The sequence below is a fragment of the Conger conger genome, chromosome 3, assembly GCF_963514075.1.
Source record: "Conger conger chromosome 3, fConCon1.1, whole genome shotgun sequence".
Lineage (NCBI taxonomy): Eukaryota > Metazoa > Chordata > Actinopteri > Anguilliformes > Congridae > Conger > Conger conger.
The window spans coordinates 78,752,070-78,777,699 of NC_083762.1; the positions used below are offsets into that span (position 1 = coordinate 78,752,070).

Here is a 25,630-nt window from a genome sequence, read left to right on the forward strand (position 1 = left end):
CAGGCTCCGTTCGTCCTCAATGCGCCTGTCTTTCCCCTTTCCTGACAGCACTCCCCTATATGCAGCCACCCAACGTGCTTCCAAAAACAACTTATTTCTTTCTCCCAGGATTCAGTCTCAGTGGGCGCTGCTAGAAGCAACCTTCATTAAAAACAAATGCACACACACACACCTCAAGTCCTCCCCGAAACCACCCTCTAGAGAACATCCTCAAATGTTCTTTCACGAGGGGAGCAGCTGAGCTAACGAACGGCATCTAACGCGGGAGAAGACAGCCGTTTTCCGATGGCTGGTGTATACGCGGCTTTGTGAAAGTGCGGCGCTCTGGGAAGAGGGCTCTCATCCTATTACCCCTCGCCTATTTTTAGTTTGTTTACTTGGCCAGCGCGTACGGACCGGCCAAACGACACGTACATAATTACTCCGTTCGATAGTTTTAATTCTCGATGAAACGTTCGATTGCATATTCTATTCAGTTCACAAAGTTCACAAAAAAAATTTTCTGCCACCACAATAACCATAATTCGGTGTACACAAACCAAGAAATACGTTGTTCTAATGTGAAAATACAGTATGTGTACTCTAACAGACAAGAGTGAAAGCATTTGTCGGTTGAGTTACAGCCAAATCGATGAAGCTCTCCCTACTGACTGCTACCCACCTCCCTGATCATGATAACAGTAGGGCAGCTGGCCCCACTTTACAATACGGTTCATGAATTGGCACTAACTAATGTCATTGCGAACAAGAATTAATGATGGGCAAATACAGTAATTAAGCTTTTCATTAGTTAATGCATTTGTAAACAACTAACTAACGTATTTGTTACATGATATCTAATCATTAGCAAACCATAGAATTAATTAATAATTTGTTAAGCATTAACAAATACATTAACTGACTTCTTCATTCCAGTGTGAATTGGCAAGAACTAATGTAGTTGTTACCATGACTTGAATGATAAAAATACCTTAACAGAGCTGCACAGATGAACTTCTGAGTAGTTAGTTAGTTAACAACTACTGAGAGCTTAATCTGTACAAATACCTTAACAGAGCTGTACAGATGAATTACTCGGTAGTAGTAAGTTACAGGGCGGCACGGATGGTGCAGTGGGTAGCACTGCCGCCTCACAGCAAGGAGGTCCTGGGTTTGAATCCCCGTCGGCCGGGGCCTCTCTGTGCGGAGTTTGCATGTTCTCCCCGTGTCTGCGTGGGTTTCCTCCGGGAACTCCGGTTTCCTCCCACAGTCCAAAGACATGCAGGTCAGGCGGATTGGAGAGTCTAAATTGCCCGTAGGTATGAGTGTGTGAGTGAATGGTGTGTGTGCCCTGCGATAGACTGGCGACCTGTCCAGGGTGTATTCCTGCCTTTCGCCCAATGTATGCTGGGATAGGCTCCTGCGACCCTGATCAGGATAAGCGGGTTCAGATAATGGATGGATGGATAGTAAGTTACATTAGTTAGTGCCATTTCATGGAACGGCATTGTAAAGTGGAGCGCGCTGAGTCACGGGTCCTGGCAGCGAGACGGCAGATGTGAAGGTGAACGGCGGTTCGTGGCCCAGCTCTGCCCCCGCTAAATTACCTCCACAGCTGCTGCCCAGGGAAGCTCCCCTCCCCTAATTAAATCGTGTCTGACATGGGGGAAACGGAGCGCGTTTGATCAGAGACGGGAACGCGGCCTTTGAACAGAGCCAAATCGCAGAGCTCATTTTGGGGGCCATTAGTGCTGGCTGTCGCCAAGGTTGCCAGACAGGTGTGAAGTGATGACAAGAACATGCCCGCGGCATACAGTGCGGGCAGCACTGCAACAAACACCTCGGAAAATTCAAACGATCGAGGGCCTAGAGTTACATCACGGGCCTTTACACGGGAACTGTGGAAAGCCTGAAATTCACAGTGCACAAGAAATTAAACGAATGCATATATAAATAAATAAATAAATAAAATCGACACTTTTTTTTTTTTTTTACTCTATTTAGAACTTCCACTGTGTGGATAATGGAAATCTAATTGCCATCATTATTGTAATCAGTATCATAACCATCCATCAACATCAATCAAGCAATCATAAGTTTCCCGCCAACTTCGCTGCAATTTGCCCAAATTACATGAATGCCATTTCAACACTGTACGCATTTCAATGCAAGCTGGCTAGCCGGGCGGCACAAACTATCTTCTCTCTAGAATATCCTCCTTTATCGCGGTTACAGTGAAAGACGGATGCATTTTAGACTTGCGCATTTTAGACTAGGGGGGTGAGGAGGGAGATTTGAGGTGGGGGGGGGGGGGGGGGTTGGGCGGTTGTGTACCTGCACACACTCTTTCATCTTCAGCCTCCTAAGAAGAGACTCTGGAATGGCCCCGTGGCCCTGTTGAATCCTGGGACATCCTGTCTGATGGTTCGGGCCCCAGGGTCTGGTCCGGCCTCACTTCCTGGAGTCCGAGGGCCACTGCACACGGCCCCTCCATCGCCCCCCCCCCCCAAGAAACTTTACTGCTCTGGCCACTGAGACCAGCCGCCCGCCTGAATGCCCCACCGTCCTCCACCTCCTCCTCCTACTCCTCCTCCTCCTCCCGAAGTAGAATTCCAATATCCGAGAAGCCTCCTCTCCCTGTCTCGGATGCAGACCGTGCCTTCCCAGGGTGCCCAAACGTGTGTGCAACGCGGTGGGAATCGCGCTGTTCCCGCTGTGCTCCAGTCGACATCCGGATTTCCCCACTGGGATTGACCTATTTCCCAGGAGAGTCTCACTAATCCCGGGAGTTTAGAGACAGGGGACGAACACAAGGGCTTCCCTGAGCCGAAACAAGGTCATGTGATCCGGGGGGGGTGGGGGCAGAGGGGGTCCTCAGTTCCTCAGAGAGTGGGGGCCGGGCACCCTAATAGGATGGAATCTGGGGTCGTTTGAGCAACTCAGAAAGAGACCAGAACAGAACAAGATCAAGACTGAAAGGCCAGATTGCCATTCTAACACTGGTGCGTATACCGATCAGTTTCTCCAGTTTCACTGTTAATCAAACAGTTTACTATGTACTGGATGAAGGAATTTAGATGAAAACACACATAATGAAACTGTTTTTGTTATAACTATGCACATTCCTATAATGGCTTTGTATAAGTTGAATATGCATTTGGCTTTCTGAGCATGAATCAAGTCAATCAGAAGTATTTGTGCGCAATTTATTTCATAGCTGAAGGTGGTTTATGTTGATGAGCTAAATTAAAAAATGTTCTCCCGTAATTTAAAACATTATTTTATATCTCTGTGGGTGTAGCGCTTCCCGCTTACCGAATCAATGAGTCATTTACTTGGTTTTTTTTTCCACCCGCAGATACGGCACGTAACTCACTCAGTATCGGAGTCTGGATGAGGTATAGATCCCCCCCCTTAAGGCGGCCCAAGTTTGCTTAGCCAATTAGTTCCAGTGTGGAGAGCAGATTCAAGGCTCCCGTGACCCTCTGGGAGGAGCGGGAAAATATCCTTATCTTTCCGGACGATCGGAATTCATGTGGAAGAGCAATGGAGCCGTGGGATTGTGGGAATCTGACACGGTAGGGGGGCGGGGGCGGTTGTGTCAGCGGGGCAGTCGGACCGATCGTGTCGGCAACGCGGCGACATGGTTTTTTTTTTTTTTTTTTTTTTTTGCCGGCTGCGAGCTCTTAATCAAAGCGAACACATGGGCCCTCCATCTGCTCCTGCTCTGGCCGGTGCAGATCGCTAACCCCCGTGCTAAGTGCGCTAATCCACCGACGGAGCAGATGTGCTAAAAAAACCTACGCTCGCCGGGAGGGCTGGAGGAAAGTCAAATCAATGGAAGGTAGTGCACGACCCATGATGCAATGGGGTTAATATCGTGCCTTTCACTCTCACGGCCATGAATACAACTGACAGAAGAAAACGTTGACCAGACTTTGACCAGACACGACCAGACCAGATTCCCTTCTTTTTCCAGTTAACAAATATGTGCATTAACATAATGACAACACTTTTATCCAAAACGACTCACAGTTGATTAAATTGCAATGCAATGGACCAATGCAGGGTTAAGGGCCTTGCTCAAGGGCCCAACGGCTGTGCAGACCTTATTGTGGCTACACCGAGATTAGAACCACCGACCTGGTGTGTCCCAGTCATTTACCTTAACCACAACGCGACAGGCCACCCTGTAACCCACGGCTTGATCTTATTGCGGCTTGAACCACCAACCTTCTGGGTTCCAGATCATACACGCACTCTATTTGCAGGGTGCACTTTCATTCATACAATGAAATTGAGTGATTTGCACAACATCAGTTTCAGGAGTTGGGTACTTGCATCAAAGCAGTGCCAGAAGGCGTAAAAGGACGAACTGTAATTGTTGTTATTGTTGTCACTCTGGTTTTCTCCCTGTCATTCTGTATTTGTTTGTATTTGCCTGCACGTTGAACACGGTATCTGACATTGACAATGATCATCTCATGCTTCACTGGTATTTTCTCATACTAATACCCCGACGGAAAGCAGTGTGTGAAATTTTCTTTCTGAGTGCTTTGTTAAAGACACCGTTTAATTATCAAATCATTACACACCTTAATCTGTGAGTCATTACATCCCTTAGGCGAAATGACAGGTGCAAAAATCTACATATTACAAAGTGCAAACTTTCAAAGTAAAATCACGAGAAACTCTATATGCAGATGATGACGATAGCAAATTAGATCTTCGAGTAGGTAGGCAGCAACTCAGATAAGCAAAATGTTTAATTATCACAGTCATTTTTGCTTTCAAAGGCCAAGAGCCCTGACATACGCACTGTGCGTGTCTCTTCGTGTCACTGGGTGTTGAGCTGACAGGAACGGAATGTTCCAGAGAGGAACAGGGTCTGCCTGGGTAAATCCACTCTGAGAATATGTAAATAAAGTGCTTTTGTGTTTGTGTTCAAAAGTAGAGATCATCAACTCTGACCCTCAAATCTAAATCCAGCCAATGAAATCAGCGCTATTGACTGGCCAGACTGTCTTTACCTGTCTTCCCATGTAAGAGGTGGTGGAAGGCCACGACCGTGAATTACTGAACCCTGTTCTATAGTTTCCAACATCTGACAGATCTATTAGAGAGCCACCATACACAATCACCTTCACACCTACAATGTTTTGGTACACTGTCGGGGTGTCGACTGTATATTTTGAAAGCCGAGTTTATGGACTATAAACACAGGCAGCATGTCAGTGAGCCTTTTTCAATGATAGGAAGGGATTTACAATGGTCTTGTAGCGTAGTGGTTAAGGTACATGACTGGGACACGCAAGGTCAGTGGTTCGATCCCCGATCCGCACAGCCGTTGTGCCCTGGAGCAAGGCCCTAACCCCGCATCGCTCCGGGGGAGGATTGTCTCCTGCTTAGACTAATCAACTGTACGTCGCTCTGGATAAGAGCGTCTGCCAAATGCCATTAATGTAATGTAATCGTTTGTAACAATGTTTTAACACAGAAAATCGTACCCATCGTACCTTTAACGTGCCACCGAACATGGGACATGCACATCGGTTTAAAAACCTGGCCCACAGGACTGATTGAGAACACCCAGCGCCAGGCGACCGCAGGCGGTCGGAGCATCTGCCGGGAGAGGAACCGCAGGAGTGGAACCGCAGGGGTGGAACCGCACACTTCCACCCGTAATGGCATTCGCGCTCCGCGGCTGTTTGCCGATGAAGGATACCGGCGCGGCGGCGCTTATCCGCGGACTCCGTACACCGGCGTCGCCGTTAGCGCGCGACGGGGGAACGCTGGAGCGTCTCGGACTACTGAAGCTGCAGATTGCTCCGGCGCTCGGGGGACGCGTCAGAACGGGGCCGAGTGCGGAGAGGAGAGATCAGGGAGCCGGCCGCCCGGGCGGAAACCGGCTCGCCCGTGTTCCCGAGTCATTGCCGTGAAAGGCACGGGGCCTCCCTCGTGTTCTTATCAGAAATGAGTTTTCCCCCTTCCTCGAGTGTGGGGCTCGCGCGAGCGTGCCCGGATGGACTCTGCAGACTGCGCCGAAACTTCAGAGAACCGTCCGAAATGAAGACGTTCGTCATAGTACAGTACCTATGGCGCTGTAGGCGCGTTCCGGGACGGACCTTCTCTTAAATAGCCCAGCGATATACATGTTTCTGAAAAACATTTGAGGCGAGAAATAAGCTATGCAGTCGCTGAATCCTGATTCATAATTGAGCTGCAGCGCCTAGTTTGAAAGTCTGATCCGAGTTTGGTGTGCCAGGCGAGCTCCGCTTGTTTACAACACTATGTATGATAGTCAGGACCACTGGTAAATTTTGTTCCTGTACCTACAGATTTTTAAAAATAAATTGGTGAATGCTCTGATTCTTTTAAATCACTCGTTTTAAGAGATTTAAGTGATTTAAGAACTAATCTGTTTGCACGAGTTGCAACGAGCCTCTTGTACGGCGAATAAGTGCTGGGTGTCCTTGAGCGTCGTTTTCCACCTCCTTCACCGCCGGTTCTCGCTGCATTACGCACTGCTGCTTCACCTTACAGACAGCAATTATGTAATTTCATTATTTGACAGATCCCGTTGTCCCGGATTGCTTTTCATCGCTTGCGTCGTGTTATTTTTCAGCATGAAGTCTGTTTATGTAGCTGGGATGTTCAATGAAACAAGCCTGAAAGCCTTGCTTGAAGAGCACAATGGCTCCCGCGCCGGTGTAATTTGCATCTTCAGCCTGTTTAATAGCACTTGCGAAGGGTACGTTTCCGGGATAATTCGCACAAAACCCAACCAGTCTATCTAATGGCGGGCTGGAAGCAGGCTCACAACACTGATTGAAGCTGGCCTTTGTTATTTGAGCAAATAAGAGAAATACTTTCAGTACTCACGCTGCGTTTTAGCATGTTTCTGTGGGGGTTCTGACAAAGCACGCAACGTCAATATCAATAGCGCAACGCTAAAACGCATTCAATGTGTAGTTTCGTGTTTTCGCGGTTTCATCAGACAATTTCCATCCGACATTAGAACCCTAAAGTGAATGGATGCATAAAGGAATACGCTGTACAATAAAACCATATATTTAAAAACATGGATTTTTTTTTATTTTGTCACATGCATTATCTCTTGATCTTCATTTCCTTTCGGGAGTAATTATTTACCTCATTAATTTTATGCAAACAGACGAAAGGACTAATTTGTCGTTTCATTCAAACCTTGCACCAGATGCGGGCTTCAGAAACAACAGACAGGCAGGGCCGTAATTAGACCGCAACGCAGGTGTTAAAAACAAAATGCTCTTATTCTCATGATAGCGAATGGCATTTGTATTTAATTCTTATCTGAGACAAGACATATGGTCTCTCATTAATACAACCTGTGATTGCCTTTAATGGATTTTTCTACGGTTTAAAATGTCACCTCGTGCACTTCGGTGTCCTTCATATACTCCACATCAGTATGCAAAATCATTTTTAATGTGAATGGATTAGACTAAGCAGGAGACAGCACATCAAAATGCACTTACCTAAATCAATTAAATGACACCAACATGACCGGAGACAAGAAATGTAAAATTAGTGGTGTCGTGCAATTTAAAAAAAAATACACTCAGTGAGCACTTTATTAGGCATTTATTAGACTTATTTCTTTCAACTTACTGCTGCTGTAGCCTATCCACTTAGTGGTTTGACGCGTTGTGTGTTCAGAGATGCTCTTCTGCATACCGCCGTTTTAATGCGTGCAAAAAAACCAAAACATTTCTTAATAGTCAGAACAGGTGTCTCTGATGTCCGAAAGCGCTTAACACAATCAATGAGGACTGCGCCGACGCTGGACACTCCAGCATGAATTAATTAATTTATTCGGTCATATGTTCATTCGTTGATTCATTCGGATCTCCCGGGCAGATGCCTCAATCGGACAGCGTCTCTTTTGGTTTCAGTTCGACTTTAGTTTGTTGTTCTTTATTTCCCTGTAGCCCGTGTTAGTTGTTTGAGCAGATGTCTGAATGTTTGTTTTGATATTCTCTTCCTTTAATACAGTTTTCTCTGTCTATTTATACCTTAATTTTATAGCATTATCTTCAAACGTCCTGGACCGCCGGCACTTCAGACCAGGCATGCAAGGCCCGCGTTGGCCCCTCCTTAGTCTAATCGACTTTTAAGTCACATTGGGTAAATGCGTCAGCTAAATAACGCATTATTTTTTATTACAAGAGCGTAACCAGAGGGTTCAGTTCTCTGCTAGAAGTGCATCTGAAGTGCCACTATTCGAGAAAAATAAGATGATGTCTGACATGAGTTTGGTCAGCGTTCCACGAAAGAGCCCCCCCCCCTCAGAGCTGCGGAATGTAATACATCACGTTACATTAATGGCATTTGGCAGACGCTCTTATCCAGAGCAACTTACAGTTGATTAGACTAAGCAGGAGACAATCCTCCCCTGGAGCAATGCAGGGTTAAGGGCCTTGCTCAAGGGCGTGAGGATCTTATTGTGGCAACACCGGGATTCAGGGCAACCGGGAGGCCGTCTCTTAACTATGAGTCTATGAAAAAAAAAAAAAAAAAAAAAAAAAATGCACTTATGATGACAACTATGTTTAGAACAGCATTTCATGTGTATTTTGCTAGTTTCTGGATGTGATGCTTTGACTTATGGTAGAACCTATGCACTTGTAAGTCGCTTTGGATGAAAAGCGTCTGCCAAATGACTAAAATGTAAAATGTAAATGTAATGAGGTAGCAGAGCGATGGTCAACCCACTTTTAAGCTGACTCCTAAATTTACCTACTTAATGTCAGGCCTTGCTTGGTGCGGGGGGCTAAGTTTGGCTCGACTCATTCCCGGCAGCCAAAGAGCTGACAAGGCCATTACTCCAGAACCACACTCTTTTCGCTTATGAAATACAGGATATGGTCACTTTTTATTAGGTACATAATACTTATGAAGGTATAGGAGCACAAACCTGCTCCTCTAAACAGTGAATCATGTGACTGCAACTCACTATTACTCAACACCTGTCCTCCTATGGCATATGAAATATCTAAAAGATATGCACCCAGCAACCAGATGTTTCACAAACCTTGCTTGAGCTGTTTTTGTTTTTTTTTCATCAGGGTAAACTACTTTTTCCAGAGGATCCATCCAGCCAGTTGGGCTAAAATCTAATCAATTCAGGTTATGTACCCTGCTCAAGGGAACAGCGGCTGTGTTCTTCCTGTCAATCAAACCTGCACATGCCAGGTCACAAACCCAGCACCCACTTACATAACACACCATTAGTTTCCCTTAAACATATTACATGACCTGATTGGCATTTGGCAGACGCTCTCATCCAGAGCGACATACAGTTGATTAGACTAAGCAGGAGACAATCCTCCCCTGGAGCAATGCAGGGTTAAGGGCCCTGCTCAAGGGCCCAACGGCCGCGCAGATCATATTGTGGCGACACCGGGATTAGAACCACCGACCCTACGTCTCCCAGTCATTTACCTTAACCACTACACTACAGGCTGTATGCATGAGTGAAACGGATGATACAGTTTTTAAAGTTGGGAACTTGATTTGACTAACGTCAAATGAGGAGGGGGACGTCAAATTATTTTAAAGGACGAAAAGGATATTGATTGGAGGGGAATGGAAAAGTGACGGACACTCTTCGACATACAGTACACACCCTCTGGTACACGATGATGTAAAATCTAAATTCAAATCGTTTTCCAGGAAGTGGATAAGTGGAAAAGTGGAGCTCTGACTTCCGTTTCAGTTCATCTTTAAGAATCACCCTGAAATGTCGCTTCAAGGTTAAGGCAGTTGCACAAAAAAGAGCTGTAAGTGTTATTTGGCTGTTTTCTTAAGTGGGGCATTAATATGTAATATGTCCTTCGCCATCACAACATGCATACTATTGCTCAGCACCCTCTGCCAACTGCGGATGTATATTAATTACAGCTTAGCACCGAAAAATAAACACGATTATCTAGATGTCCGACAAAAAAAAAGAAGAATACAAAGGGGGACAAATAGGAAAAAGAAGATGAATAGATATTTAGTGCTTGTAAAAATAAAGCCTTTATAATCCCGATGAGCGATATTTTTGGCAGCACAGAGTAGCTTCCAGACGGCTACAGGCTTGACTTGAGTGCCACAGAGCACTGCCACTCAAATTTCCTTCAGTAAATATTTGGCTGTACAAATGAATGATGTGTCCGTCATAAGTCACCCGAGATAAAGACGTACGCGACGCGAAATAAGTGATGTGATATTGGCCCCGGACATGGCCAACAGCTGCATCATGAGACACTTAATTCATCCTGCGCATAAGCAACCGGGGAAGGTAACGCGGCACAAGAGCCGCTCAGATATTATCCTCAGTCATCCTTCCTCCCACGGGCTGGAAAGGCCACGGGCACGTACCCTAATCCCCGGAATCAATTTTCATTTTAAGAGCATGAAGTACCCGAGGTAAGTCTCGTCACAGAAAAACAACGCACTTCAGTTAGCCCGGCGCACTCAGTCGCGGAGGGCTGTTCCCGTGCTTCTGTCTCATATTCGTTGTGCGGGTTTGACTGCGCATCTACTAAAGATCTCCGAGTGCTTTCAATGTCTCTATATAAGATGGCTGAGCAGTGCCATCCAAGTCGCAATTATAATTACAGCACGATCACTCCTGGAAGAACAGAAGGCGTATTCCAAGTGATGGTATTATAAGTGATGCCGCCGACATTACTTTGTGGGTTAACCCGTCTCGAAATGTGTATGCTGCTGTTTACAGCCAACTGTTCTCCACTGAACACAACGTTGATGTAAAAATCACTACTGGCAGTTGAGGCAACACTCACTTCAGTCGTATTGCAATCGGCACGCTTTTGGCACAATTTTTGGCACAGCTCCCCAGCACACATGACGAGACGTGAACAAAACAGCTGAAAGTGTGACCGGGACATTAGTCCGTGGGTGCCATTAATGCAGAACGACTCCTTCCGTTGATGCACTGCAGACAGGTAAAACATGGCACTGTGATGAGGCTGGCTGAATGAGGCACATACTGTATTAGCCCAAGAGACTCCTCTTCCGATATGTGAACGTAACATTGCTCGACATTGACGATGGTTGTTGATTCATTTAAAATATTTTCCATTTATGAAGTTTAAACTGTGTATAAACTAGCGTTAAGCCTTCATAAGGACTTAATGCCATAATAATGATCCAATGACACCATAATGACCCAATGACATCATAACTATTTAATGCCATCATAATGACCCAATGATATCATAACAACTTCATGCCATTATAATGACCCAATGACATCATAACGACCCAACGACGTCATAATGTCTGAATGCCATCATAATGACCCGATGACATCATAACGATTCGATGACATCCTAATGACCCAATGACATCATAATGTCTGAATGCCATCATAATCTCCCGATGACATCATAACGATTCGATGACAACATAATCACCCAATGACATCATAATGATTCAATGGCTAAAGGCTGGTTGCGAGTGAGGGTGAGAGTAGACGTGCCAACACAGAATGAAATCAGCAGAAGGCTGAGCCATTACTTCAGTCAAACATTCGGGATGGACGAGTAAATGTGCCAATGTCCACACGTTATTTTTCAGAGGAGAGTGTAATCTAACAGGACTTCGTCTCGGAGAAAGCTGTAAAGAAAGGCCAGCGATCCTTCAGCGGTCCTCCCTCCCAGTATCGACCCAGCCCTGCTACTCAGCATCTAAATCACCAGGCCACAGTTAACCGCGGTTTCAAGCGGAATATGATTTTAGCACATGTTTAATGCCCACAAAATCAAAATAATTGTTAAGTCTATTTGTATTGACATTACCATTTTAAACGATTAATTAGTAATTAATTTGATGTAATTTATTTGCCTCTTGATCTCATCGGGCACCATAATTGCAAGGTCCTTCTTCATAAATGTTTACAAATCGTTGTCGTGTTATTTGAATAACGAAGCAGGCCTCCGCGCTGATTAAGAAAATTGGAATTCATGCCTCATGCCATCTGTTCCCTAATTACGATTCATTAACGATGTTAATTGAGGAGCTGTTGCCCCATAAACTTTGCTCCGACCTGTGAGGAACAATAGGTAAACTGGAATGAAAGACGCAAAGGTCATCAGTGAGCCAGTGCTCTGCATGAGCTAGTACACCGTACAAACCAGACACGATCCACGCACAGCTGAGAAAGGTCCTGGCACCAAACAACTGTTTTCATTCTGCATGCCGTTCCTGTTTCACTTCATGCAATAATCTCAAATCCTATTTAATAATGAAGGGACACTTTGCTGTCATACATTTCTTTTCATAGTGCTACATTTAGATCATTTAGATAATTTACCTTACCCTGTTCCTGGAGATGAACCATCCTGTACGGCTTCACTCAAACCCAAAGAAAACTGTTCTCATTCAACCGCTAGAGATCCTATTGAGCTGCTAATTATTAGAATAAGCGTGTGTCAAATTTGTTTGTTTGTTTCTCCCTATGGTAGATCTCCAGAAACAGGGTTGGGCAGCCCTGCTCTAGCTGTTGAATGAGGTGTGGTGTGTTAGGGTTGGAGTGAAAACCTACAGGATGGTCAGATCTCCAGGAACAGGGTTGGGCAGCCCTGCTCTAGCTGTTGAATGAGGTGTGCTTTGTTAGAATTGCAGTGAAAACCTACAGGCTGGTCAGATCTCCAGGAACAGGGTTGGGCAGCCCTGCTCTAGCTGTTGAATGAGGTGTGGTGTGTTAGGGTTGGAGTGAAAACCTACAGGATGGTCAGATCTCCAGGAACAGGGTTGGGCAGCCCTGCTCTAGCTGTTGAATGAGGTGTGCTTTGTTAGGGTTGGAGTGAAAACCTACAGGATGGTCAGATCTCCAGGAACAGGGTTGGGCAGCCCTGCTCTAGCTGTAGAATGAGGTGTGGTGTGTTAGGGTTGGAGTGAAAACCTACAGGATGGTCAGATCTCCAGGAACAGGGTTGGGCAGCCCTGCTCTAGCTGTAGAATGAGGTGTGGTGTGTTAGGGTTGGAGTGAAAACCTACAGGACGGTCAGATCTCCAGGAACAGGGTTGGGCAGCCCTGAGACCTAACATGCGTTGGGTTGCATTTGGGCCACTTCCGGCCCACAACTTTCAGCCATTTTCATCGTGGCCGACCCTTAAGTGCCGAAGCTCAGCCGCACATTTGACCGGGAATCACCTGCTGTCCGGGGAAGGTGTCGGGCAGAGGTTAGAGTGCGCCATACCTGGAGAAGTGCTGCTGCAGCAATACCATCTGACCCCGGCTGACCTCCGACCCCTCGGTGACCCCCTGGTGCTTCTCCCAGTCCAGTCTCAGGGCTTGCTCTTCCTCCAGCTTCTGCATCAGCTTCTCCCACTGAGCAAACAGGAAACAGGAAGTAACCGGGGGGGGTCAATGGAGGGAAGAGCAATGTCACAGCTCCAGGTGCAGACCTGGGTTCAAATCGTATTTGTTTTGGATTCAAATACTTTTATGCGCTCTATTATAAGCATATGGGCGGGACTTATCTTATCCAGAAAGGGCCGGTGTGTGTGCAGGTTGTTGTTTTAGCACAGGACTAAGACAGCTGACTCTACTCATCAAGGTCTTGATTAAAGACCACGATTAGTTCATTAGTATAATCGGGTGTGTTACCGCTGGGCTAAAACAAAAACCTGCTCCCACGCCGGCCCTTTTAAGATGAGATCGGACACGCCTGCAATACACCAGGCACACTTAGTCAAATGCAGAAAAGCCGGAACCCAGGTCTTTACCTTCAGACCACAAACCAATCAAATTAAACAGCAGCTCCTGTCATCATTTCACCGGATGGACCCAGGGAATGTCTGACTTACTGAAGCTTGTTAGGCCCTGTTCTCACCGAAACCACATCGTTAGCAGTGATTATGCTCCACAGATCAGGGTGAAAGGCAAATCCGAGATGCTTTTACTCTTTAATGCCAGTTAAAACTCCTGTAGATCCCTGAGAATTGTCAGTAAAGAAAATGTGACTATCGTTAATATTACCAAATCTACAGTCATACAAAAGACAAATGTATATGGAGTTTACTCTGTGTACTGATAGATGTTTCTTTAAAATAGACAATCTGTCAAACTGGCAATATCCTGCAGGGACGCTGGCATCTAAAGTGGTAAGACATTTCAAATGTTCAAACTTTATGAGGACTTGTGTTTTTAAGGCTGTACCTTTTGCAATAAAGGACTCCATGACATTAGTCAAAGCTTGGTTTATGACAACAGACTGCGAGCACAGTTGGGACTGTGGGGGGAATTTATATCAATCCCTCCTCGCCATTTCTCTTTTGTGTTGTGAAACTTTCTGAAAAGTTTTGCGCTTTTCTCAGCTGGAAAAGGTACGATATGTTATGATGTGTTTTTGCTCTTGTACAGGGGAAAGTGATTTGTTTGCGTTCCCTGTTGCAGAATCAGCCTGTGGTGTCTTCTCAGATGAGTTGCTAGGCCTGCTGGTAATGTGCCTTTTAATCTATATCTGGGGTGAAAGAAGCTCGGGGCCAAAGCTTTAACTTAGATGTGAGGTGTATGGGGCATGTTTTCAAAAATAAACTGACATTAACTGACAAATTCTTTCTCAGAATTAGAATTTTTTTGGTCTCCAATTAGGTAAACATGCTGAATGATAATCACATTATAACACATTATTGTAAAACGCTGATAATCTCTTCAGAGAGTAACCCCGGATGACCTCCGAAGATGAAGGATAGATGATTCGCGTTTAAGGATCCAACCGTACGTACGATTACCCAAAAACCTCTGCTCAGGGACGAGTGGTCGAGTAGAGAGTACAGTAGACGCTATTACCTCATTTTTCTGATCATATGTAGTTACTGTAAAAAGCGATTTACTGTCATTTATGAAGGACCTGGATGCAATTGCTGTAACAGGTACATGTAACCTGGATGTAATTGCTGTAACAAAGCGGAAACTCCAAAGTTCAAGAGAAAACACACCGAAAACTGACGGTATTGAAAAACAAAAACCCCAAAGACAAACCAACCACATGAAATTACTCCATTAGGTGTGATAAAAAGCTTTGCCTAAGCCTCCTGAAGAAATATTTTGTCAATTTTTCCGGGTTTTTCTACTGATGTAAATCATAAGCCTGACTGTGGGAGATTTGAAATGAGGAGACACTGGCATGGACGTTTCCCCTCAAAGATTAAACGAGGGGAAATTAAGTGTGCCTCTTATCAGTAATTACCTGCTTCTAATTGCCACATGAAAGGGGGGGGGTTCAGAGATCAAAGAATACTTTATTGCCGTTTAATTATAAAACAGTTTCTTTCCAAAGGCCATGCGTATGGCCAGGCCCATCATTCGATCCACTGCCACGTGCTGGGAATAACTCCAGTAATGGTACAAGAACAAGGGTCCATCGCCAATACACACTCACTGAGTAGGTATGTATTATACTTATTTTTTAGCAGCTATTCCTTTGCTGCTCCAGCCCATCCACTTAGAGGTTTGACTCATGGTGCATTCTGAGACTCTCTTCTGCATACCGCTGTTGTAATGTGTGGTTATTTGCGTTACTGTCTGCTTTGACCAGTCTGGCCATTCTCCTCCTTAACAACACATCTCCGCTGAAATAGCTACTGGAAACACCACGACTGAAACTGATAATTAAGTTTATCACATTCTGGTGATGCCAGAGACAGATTTTATGGTCTATTGTAATTAAAAACTGCAGGATAAAGGTAAAAACAGGAGATGGAAATGATACACCAAGGCTATAAACATGAGAAAGAGCCTCTCTGTCTAACAACGACGCTGTCAGAAACTATCGGCTGATTTATTCTTCCCCGTGCTATTGTACAAGACTGATGTGTTTTAATGAGAGGCCAATTATCCACAATTTTCCTGTCCAATGGCGTGAAAAAGCACTCCGTTTAAAGAGCTGTCAATTCCTATTTTACATACTTTTGTCACGTAGTTATCTCATTCTACTTTTTTGCTCGCACAGACTTTTCTTATCTGCACAATCCCTGTCTGCTCCATCATTTCAAAATCAGGGAACCTTAACTTTTTTTTTTTTTTTTTTTTTTTTTTTTTTTGGCACAACATTAAATGGTTGCCTAACATAACCTTTTATCTTTTTTTTTTTCGAATTCAGTATCCACAGATCTCCATTTTTGTGTGAAAAGGTAACAAAGGTAACAGGTAACAGGTAATTAAGCCAATCAGTGTACAGTGGCAAGTGAAGCCACCGGACCAGTGCGTCAACACTTTCACCCTGTGTAATCCAGGCAGAGGAATGAAAAATGATACATAGAGATTACATAGGGACTCGCAGAACAAAGGAACAATTTATATTAATATATAAATTAACACACTTAGTTTGTAACACTGAATAAGTTTCCCCCACTGCAGTAATTCATTTCACTGACCAAATTTATGACATCAATTTATAAAATAACTTTAAAAATATAGATAAATTCTTAACAGCCCCAGGTGTAATCAATGCAGACGCCATTGTTTTCGGACATGCACTCGGGCTAAGCAGGATGGAGGGCGTAGGAGAGCAGAGCGCATTAATCCACTGCATTTGTCATCACCTCCAGTATCGGCGCGGGGGTTTCATTGGCTAAAAGCTAGCAGGAATGCTGACAGTGATGGAACAGGGATGCCAGCAGGCGGGGGATATGAAATACCTGCTCAGTGGAAAATGAGCGGATGCTAAATCAAGTGCTTTGCATGAATGCACAACCTTTTTTTCTACATTTCATTATTTAACCTTTATTTAACCAGGTGAGTCCCGTTGAGATGACAAGAGCCCTGGCCCACATAGCAGCAGTACAGTGTTGCGTACAACATGAAAGCAACATTAAGAACATATACAGTAAAATATACAGTACAGAGTACAACCTCAGATCAAACATTTCATTTTAATAACCTATTCATTGGTTTAAATGAGTAATTCTCTTAACAGAGACACCTTTTATCCAGGGTCCATAAGTATTTGGACAGTGACACAATTTTAAAGGGCTGTCATTCCTACACGACTCACTCCATATGGAGGTACTGTGAATACACTGCAAATTCACGAATGTCAGCTTTAATTTGTGGGAACATACATCTACATCAAGCGCACTGCATAGGAGTTACAACCGATTGCGTCGCTGTCCAAATACTTACGGGCCTCACTGTATATACAGTACCATATATTTTATTCAGTTCGTATATGAGTTGGAGAAGTAATGAAGCATTTTGGTTTCAGTACCGTGCTGAAGGGCAACGCTACAGCCAGGACTTGAACCTGCAATCCACCCACAGAACCACTGCCACACTGCTGCCATCTACTGATGAAGAAGCGCTGCCGATGTGACCCAGGAAAGATCGTCAGCTTCATATAAATCAGGCGATTTACCTGATCTTCACCACCATAGTTACGGTGGTAGCAGGTCAACGTTGTTTTGTGGAACAGGGGCGAGGGTTGTGCGGTTGGGCAGAGTGTGAGGCAAGGACCAAGGCTAGGGAGAACATGAACATAAATGTTCATAAAAAATAAACCTTCCACATTATGAATTATAAAAAATATGCATAATTGTATTAAAGGATTCACAGTAGGTGCGATGGACTTATATAACAGTTTGATTATGGTCTGATTATGCGCACGTCAGGAGGTACTAATCAAATCATCAGTCAACTCAGTGAACTTGCGTTTTTATTCACAAGCCTACAGTTTCTGCTTTATTTTTTTTTACTCCCTTCAATGGCTTTTCTCTGGGAATGGGGAATATTTTTCCAGGTTTAGCCGTCTTTCCATTCCGCTTTTTGATGGTGTAAGAAAAATAAAAATAAAAGTTTTAGGGATTGTGTGCGAATGGATTGACTGTGATTGTGTGGTTAAGGGTGGGTGGCACGGATGGTGCAGTGGGTAGCACTGCCGCCTCACAGCAAGGAGGTCCTGGGTTCGAATCCCCGTCGGCCGGGGCCTCTCTGTGTGGAGTTTGCATGTTCTTCCCGTGTCTGCGTGGGTTTCCTCCGGGTACTCCGGTTTCCTCCCACAGTCCAAAGACATGCAGGTTAGGCCGATTGGAGAATCTAAATTGCCCATAGGTATGAGTGTGTGAGTGAATGGTGTGTGTGCCCTGCGATGGACTGGCGACCTGTCCAGGGTGTATTCCTGCCTTTCGCCCAATGTATGCTGGGATGGGCTCCAGCGACCCTGTTCAGGATAAGCGGGTTCAGATAATGGATGGATGGATGTGTGGTTAAGGGCCCAACAGCTGTGCGGATCTCATGGTGCCTACACCGGGGCTTGAACCACCAACCTTCCAGGTGCCAGCCAGGAAACTTGGCCAGTCGGCAGCCCTGATCAGAATGCTGCAGGTGGGCTGTGTGTGGACTGGACTCCATGCATATTCAGTTCAGAGAGAGGCTGTGTTCCCTGACCAGTGGGTGGGTCGACATGTACACTCCACACAGAGCCAGGGACAGGAAGCTCTGCTCTCCTCTCCGAGGCTCAGCCTCTCCCTCATTACCAGCCTTGCACTGTCCTGCTCCCTGATAGGCCAGTGTCCACAGGCACCTTGCACTGTCTTGCTCCCTGATAGGCCAGTGTCCTCAGGCACCTCGCACTGTCCTGCTCCCTGATAGGCCAGTGTCCACAGGTAGTGCTCCCTGATAGGCCAGTGTCCTTCTCTCTCCATCTCCCTCTCTCCCTGTCTCTCCATCTCTCCCCTCCCTCTCTCTCTCTCCCTTTCTCTCCCTTTCTCTCCCCCTCTCACTCTCCCTCCCTCTCCCTGTCTCTCCATCCCTCCCCTCCCTACCTCTCTCTTTCTCTCTCCCCCTCTCTCTCTCTCTCCCTCTGTCTCTCTCTCTCCCTCTCTCTCCATCCCTCCCCTCCCTACCTCTCTCTTTCTCTCTCCCCCTCTCTCTCTCTCCCTCTGTCTCTCTCTCTCCCTCTCTCTCCATCCCTCCCCTCCCTCTCTCCCCCTCTCTCTCCCTCTCTCTCCATCCCTCCCATCCCTCTCTCTCCCTCTCTCTCCATCCCTCCCCTCCCTCTCTCCCCCTCTCTCTCTCTCCCTCTGCACAGACAGAGGGTACATGGGCCACAGTGCTTCAGGGGAGAAGCCCGGAAGGTTCTCCATGCCACGTCTGAATACTAATTATTAAGAAAAGTTTTCTCTGTGATGATAATGCTGCTCTTCTGCATAACAATCATATTCAGCGAAGCCTCAAATGGATGAAATGTTTATTTCCTCCGTGGTTTGCATTTCTCATTTCAATGGCTGTATTCTACTCTGCGTTTTTTCCCCAAATAAAATATGTTATTTTTCTGTTGCTTTAGCCTGAAAGAGACTAAATCAGCATTTTGATCAAAACAGGATACGCTTTTCTTTTTTTACACAGATGTGTGTTAAGTGTCTTGACGCATGTGTACCCAGCTGTAAAATCCAGCCATCCCTGCTTGACCATCTTGAAAATTCAGGTGGTCAAGCTGATTATGAGCTGGTCTCGCTGGGTATGAGCTGGTCAACCAGCTGGGAGCTGTTCTGAACTGGTCAACCAGCTAAACCATGTCAAGCTGGGAGCCGGTTTGAACTGTTTAAATCCTAGCTTGAGTTGTTTTTATCAGACGTCTGTTTTGTTGTGCTGCAGTCCCCATACAGCTTGTTCCCCTTCATACATTCTATGATCTGTGATAACAGACAGCAGCCTGGTTTGAGGAGATACACTTACGTTTTATTTATTTATTTATTTTATTCGTGTATTTTATGTATTTTTTTACTGGGCTTAAAGATTCGGACAAATTCCTTGAATAGAGGACACTTTTCACACAAGTAGCGGGCATTCATGCGCATTGAAAATCAACACTTGAGCTCAGCTGAATGCACCGCCAAACTCAAGTACACGGCACAAAACCACCTAGGTCTGTGCCGTTCACAACGCCCCTCAATAGACGCAGCACTGTTGCTGAATAGCCTTGGCATTTTGACATTAAACACAGAGTATTGAATGAAGCCCATCTCTCAGGATATAGTCTTGTGAATTATGCGTTATGTCCGCAAATTGAGCGACGTGCGTGCAGCGTAGGGTCAAATGGGATTATTTCACAGTGACCAAAAAATGTTAAACGAAAAACGCATTGTGTCACAGACTGAAGAGTCAAAATACCCCCTGATACTGACAAAGGCATCATTATCAATATCCGAATTTGTGGCCTGTTACACTGCAACTACTTAGTTAAACAACATGTCAAATATCTCACCAATTAACTTGCGGTGTCTGGTGCGTCATCCTGCCCTGATTTAGTCACACGTATCTCCACAACCTGGGAAAGGTCGCCCCCTAGTGGACACGTTTGTATCAGCAGAACTTGAATTACACATTTCAGTACAGTTTAACAACCACTGAAAATCTGACACGCACAAACTTGTACTAGTCCCATATGAATGTTATGTAACAAAATTGACTTTTGCTGCTCTCAAAATAATTGAACAGCGATGCACATTGCTTGTAATAATGAAATGCAATTCAACCCATGACACCGTGCCTGGGCCTTATACTCAATGGAAACTCCACCGTTGTGGTTCGAGTCCCAGGCGGACGTTCCTTAACAAACTCGAGAGGTGGGTTCAGTATATACAGTAGGTTCCAGCACCGCCCCCACCCCCCAATCCTCTCCTCTTCTGCCTCCTGCTCCCTGTTCTTGGCCTGTCACTGGGCTCAGTGCAGTTCCCCTGAATTCCTTGTTCATTCTGCAGCATTAATGAAACCCTGTGAAGGGTGGGTTTGGTCCTTGGAATGATGTATTTTTCAATATTCCAAGTCAGCACTCTGGAACTCCACTGCTTTCAATGACCAGCCAAGCGATTGTTACATCAGCATCAGAATCTTCAGTCCAGAGCATTCCAATCACGTACAGTGTCTGTGATCTTGCACCTTAACGGGCTAATTTTATAGCACGGCGAACCTGATTTGCTAGCCTAACATTTATCGCATTGCCAATGAGTCCTGCCCCATCACTGTAGAGTTTGAACCGTAGAGTAGGAATATGTTCCTCTATTTCACCTCTAGATGGCCTTCTCACACTAAGGGAATGAAGCAGGCAGAGGCAGACCTGATGCGATGAGTAAATCTTTGCTATATACTGAGTTACTTCTTCTTTTCACACTATTTTTTCATAATTGTGTTTGTAAGTAAGATGGTTCTAGAACTGGAACAGAGAGGAAATCCAAAAAATTATCGAATACCTTCCTGAACACATGCTATACACTAAGCAGGAGACAATCCTCCCCTGGAGCAATGCAGGGTTAAGGGCCTTACTCAAGGGCCCAACAGCTGTGCGGATCTCATTGTGGCTACACCGGGATTAGAACCACCGACCCTGCGTGTCCCAGTCAGTCACCTTAACCAGGTAAAGGGAGGGTGGAAAGCCAGCAGTTCTCAGCCCTGGAGGACTGTGAATTGCTGATCCCTGCTATGGATGGTTGACTGAATATTTAAGAAAACACTACCCTCTAGTGTCGAATAGCATATTGCATATTTACAGGATCTGTTGCTCTCATATTTACAGGTACTGTTGCTCTCACATTAGCATGTTTTCCACCTGTTGGAGGGTGCACCCCAACTCAAAAAGCCACAATATCACACAAGGAGAACAACATGGTCAGGGTTGTTTCTTGCATACTCACATGATGTTTCCTGCTCTGGTGTTTGAGACAGAAACCACTAGGCAGCCTGTAGCCTAGTGCCTACGATACAAGACTGGGACCTGGAAGGTTGGTGGTTCAAGCCCCAGTGTAGCCACGATAGCATCCGCACAGCTGTTGGGCCCTTGAGCAAGGCACTTAACCCCACATTGCTCCAGGGGGGATGGTCCCCTGCTAAGTCTAATCAACAGTAAATCACTTTGGATAAAACAGTCAGATAAATAAAAATATATTATGATTATGAAATATATTATGATTATTATTATTATTATTATTATTATTATTATTATTATTATTATTATTGGCACTCTACCCAACCACACAATCCTCGTCCCTGTTTCACAGAACAACAAAAAAAACATATACAATTTAATATTAGTCCCCCACAAGTGGCTAGCGGAAATACAGCATTTCTCTCAGGGATTTCGATCCGCCGCTGGGAAGAGTAAATTAAATTAATTTGTGGCCATATCTCTGGAACCTCAGGGTGCCTCTTCTGATTCATAACACCACCCGCCTGCCCTACACGAGTGCAGGTGTGGAGCGGAATCAGGTAATCAGCCCCGATAATCCCTTCATTACACACGTAATCCCAAAATGAGCGGGCTCTAGTCTAAACTGGGTCCTCTGGCACACAGCCTTTAACCCCAGGCAGCGCAAACACAGAGACAACATCACGCCGTCTTATTCATTAATAAACCACAATCCTGGCACCGGGTCTGAGGATCTGAGGACGGCGTTTTAGCATGTTAAACCGAGGCAGCTATCAATTACCCGTGCAGATCACAGAGCGTGGCTAGCATTTACATCTTTATTTTTTATTTTTTATCTGCAAGGTAATGGGGTTCGGTTTTATCCGGCGAAACAAAGACGGTCACTGTCCAAAGGAAATCTGAAAGGCAGATCTGAGGGAGTCTCTCTGAGTAAATTCTATCGCATCCACAATGGCACACACGTTTACACGAGACGATGCCAGAGGAGGAACAGCAAAGTCAAATAAAATTTGAGAGCTCCCCGCTGTTGTTAAACGGATATACTGTTTTTAAGTCATGTACTTCAAACAAAAGTCCGTCGTATCGTATTTCTTTCTGTGAAGTAGAAAATTTTGTCTTGTTTTAAGTTACTTGCGTGACTTACTTGCCAAGTTGGAAAATTGTTAAATGAGTCAAACTGTCTCACCTCAATGCCAATCTATTTTGTCTTATTTAAGAAAAACGTAATAGAGCAAGGATATAATGTAGTATATAGGATATAGTACAGTCAAATATAACAGTAAGATTCGTGTTAAGATTGTCTTATTCTTTGGTTTCTGCAGTGTGCTCATTTTTCTCACAGGATACAGTATGCTGCCAGAGGGCCTTTCACATTCCCGAGTGTAATTCCCAGATTCCCAACCCGGCTTCAGGCGACGGGGGGATTATCTGCCCCTGGCCGGAAGATGTGTGCGCTTTCAGTGTGGAAGTTCCGCGGAGGGGAACCGGAGACTTCCCCCCTGAAGCCCGGCATCAGCAGAGACCGCGCGGAGGAGATGGAGAGACCGGGGCCATGTGAACACCTCTAAGCGCAAGAAAACAAAATGCAAATACCACCCTCAAACACTTTCTGGGAGATTTCTATTTTCATATGGCTCACCTGGGCATTATTAAGGGAACATAATTCTTCTTGGGCATTAAACATTTATACAACCGAAGGAAAAAAAGCAGGAAGCTTTGGGGCAACCAGGATATAATCAAGGCTATTCAGCAAATCGTATCCGAAAGACGATTTAAAATCGTAGAACAGCGGCCATATTCAGGGCTATTCCAGTCCAGCCTTATTTCCAATATACACAAGCTACGTTTCCACTACTAGAGCCCTCACCAAAGGGGACTCGGAGACAACAAACCACCATCAACCGACCAAAAAGTTTTCAGGGCACATGTTGTATTTCCATTACATTTCAGTCCACAGTATCGCCCTTTGTTAGGATTCTGACCAGTTTGGTGCTATTGTAACACGGGAGTTTGTATAATGGCCACATTCGATTAGCGCGGCTCAAGTGTGCTTTGGTAAACAGAATTTGAAGCTGTAGAGCACAGGTGTCAAACTCCAGTCCTGGAGGGCCGCAGTGTCTGCTAGTTTTCGGGTTGTTCCCGGCACCTGTAGTTCATTTAAGTGGCTAAAGCTTCTTGTGCAGAATCTGTCTGTCTGTCTGTATTGTGTTATGCCTATTGTTGTGTGGCATGTGTGTGGTCCTGCTGCAAACAAATTGCCCATTTGGGACAAAGAATAAACTGAACTGAACTGAACTGAACTGAACTAAAGAATCCACACACCTTGCTCCTTAATTGACAGCTGATTGAAAGGCAACCACAAAAACCCGCAGACACTGCGGCCCCCTGGGAATTCAGTTTAGAGTGTAGAGGATGTGAAACCTCTCACTGTGACTCGATCACACGTGGGCGTTAATGAACGCCATCAAGCCAAGACGCCACCTCATGGGTGGTGTCACAACATTTGTAAAGTAATTCATAACAAAAATGTTAATGTAAAAAAAATGTAAAACAGTATGAGACCAAATGTACTAAAGTACAAAACAAAAATATGAAACCATTCAACTGGGTTTCCCTCCCATGAATGGTTTCAAAACGCAAACCAGTCCTGGACAGACGCACACCACTCTTTGACTATTCGAGATCCGCACAGCAGTTGGGCTGTTGACCGAGGCCCTCGGTTAAATTTGCGGCTTACTATTTTGCCCGTACGCCCGTCGCAATTACAGCGCAGTGATTCAGTGTGCGTTTTAGGCTTGCCTTCGACATTGACAGGTTGGTACCGACAGCACATTTCAAATCATATTCGCATCATTTTAACGTTTTTATCAAATCTCCGCACGCTGCGGACGAGCTGGGAGGCCGCGTCAGCATCTGGAATAACTCAGCCGCCTGAAATGCATGCTGGGACGCGGCCCCCGTTCTCAAATCCAATCCCGTCCTTCAGCTGCGGTTAAATTTAGCTGACGTCCGGCAACAGAAATGAAAAAGAGGCTTCTGCCGTTAGCGGGGACGATTAAAGGGGGCGTCCGACAAGAGGGAGGACGTGGACTTCAAAGCGTGCTCTGTCTAATCTGGCTTTTTCTGGAGCCTGCAGGGGGAGGTTTTGGGCTGGGAGACATCTGTCCTGACTGATCCAGCCCGCCAGCGCTGGCACAATCACCCACCTGCAGCTGCATATCCTGGTTTTTTTGGGGTTTTTTTTAACCCGGTTGTCGTGTCAAACGGTTGTGTCACTGGCACCCTCATCTCTAGCTATAAAGTCTCAGGCCTGGAACAAGCTAAATGAGCTATAATTGGCTGTACACACCAACGCTGGTTCACTCGTAGATTCGATCACAATAAAACGTTTTAATGTAGGGACACAAGAACAATTTTCAGCTGCCATTCATGCGCGTATAATGAAATGTAGCTCAAATTTGCGTGTCCCAGCCATTTACCTTAACCACTACACTACAGGCTGCCCCACGATTAGTCGAAGCGGGGGACAATTTTGAAAGTGGGAGTGAAACCGGAAGTACCACGTGAAACACCACGTAGAGAGGTTTCTTGCCTGGCCGGGATTGGAACCCAGAACCTCCTGTGAGGCGACGGGCGTGACTGTACCCGCTACGCCCCGGGGAAGAGACCACACAGCGTGGAACGACGGGAAGCCCTCTGGGGGCCAGACTCCTCCTGCCGCAACAGGGCGTGAAGAATGAGCAGCACATGTCTAATTTTAAGAAGCGGTGCGTGTCTTTCAGACGCCCACGCTGAGGTAAAGACACCAGAAACGAGGGGAGTCATCCGTCGCGCCGCAAAACGGGGACTGCCACAAGCTGGTGGGAGGACACGTTAAACCTGGATGAAAGAGCACGTCTTCTTTTACAGAAGCCGTCATAATATATAGTATATCTGCCTCGGGGAAGTCAGAG

General features: G+C 45.5%; 1 protein-coding gene across 1 annotated transcript in view; it reads right to left on the bottom strand.

Annotated features, from left to right (window-relative positions):
* The window catches only part of LOC133123651 (nck-associated protein 5-like), a 122,548-nt gene that overhangs the window by 79,713 nt on the left and 17,205 nt on the right, over nucleotides 1-25,630 (bottom strand). Inside the window, exon 3 of the mRNA XM_061234129.1 lies at nucleotides 13,233-13,363. Coding sequence (XP_061090113.1) covers nucleotides 13,233-13,363 — 131 coding nt within the window. The remainder of the gene's footprint in view (nucleotides 1-13,232; nucleotides 13,364-25,630) is intronic.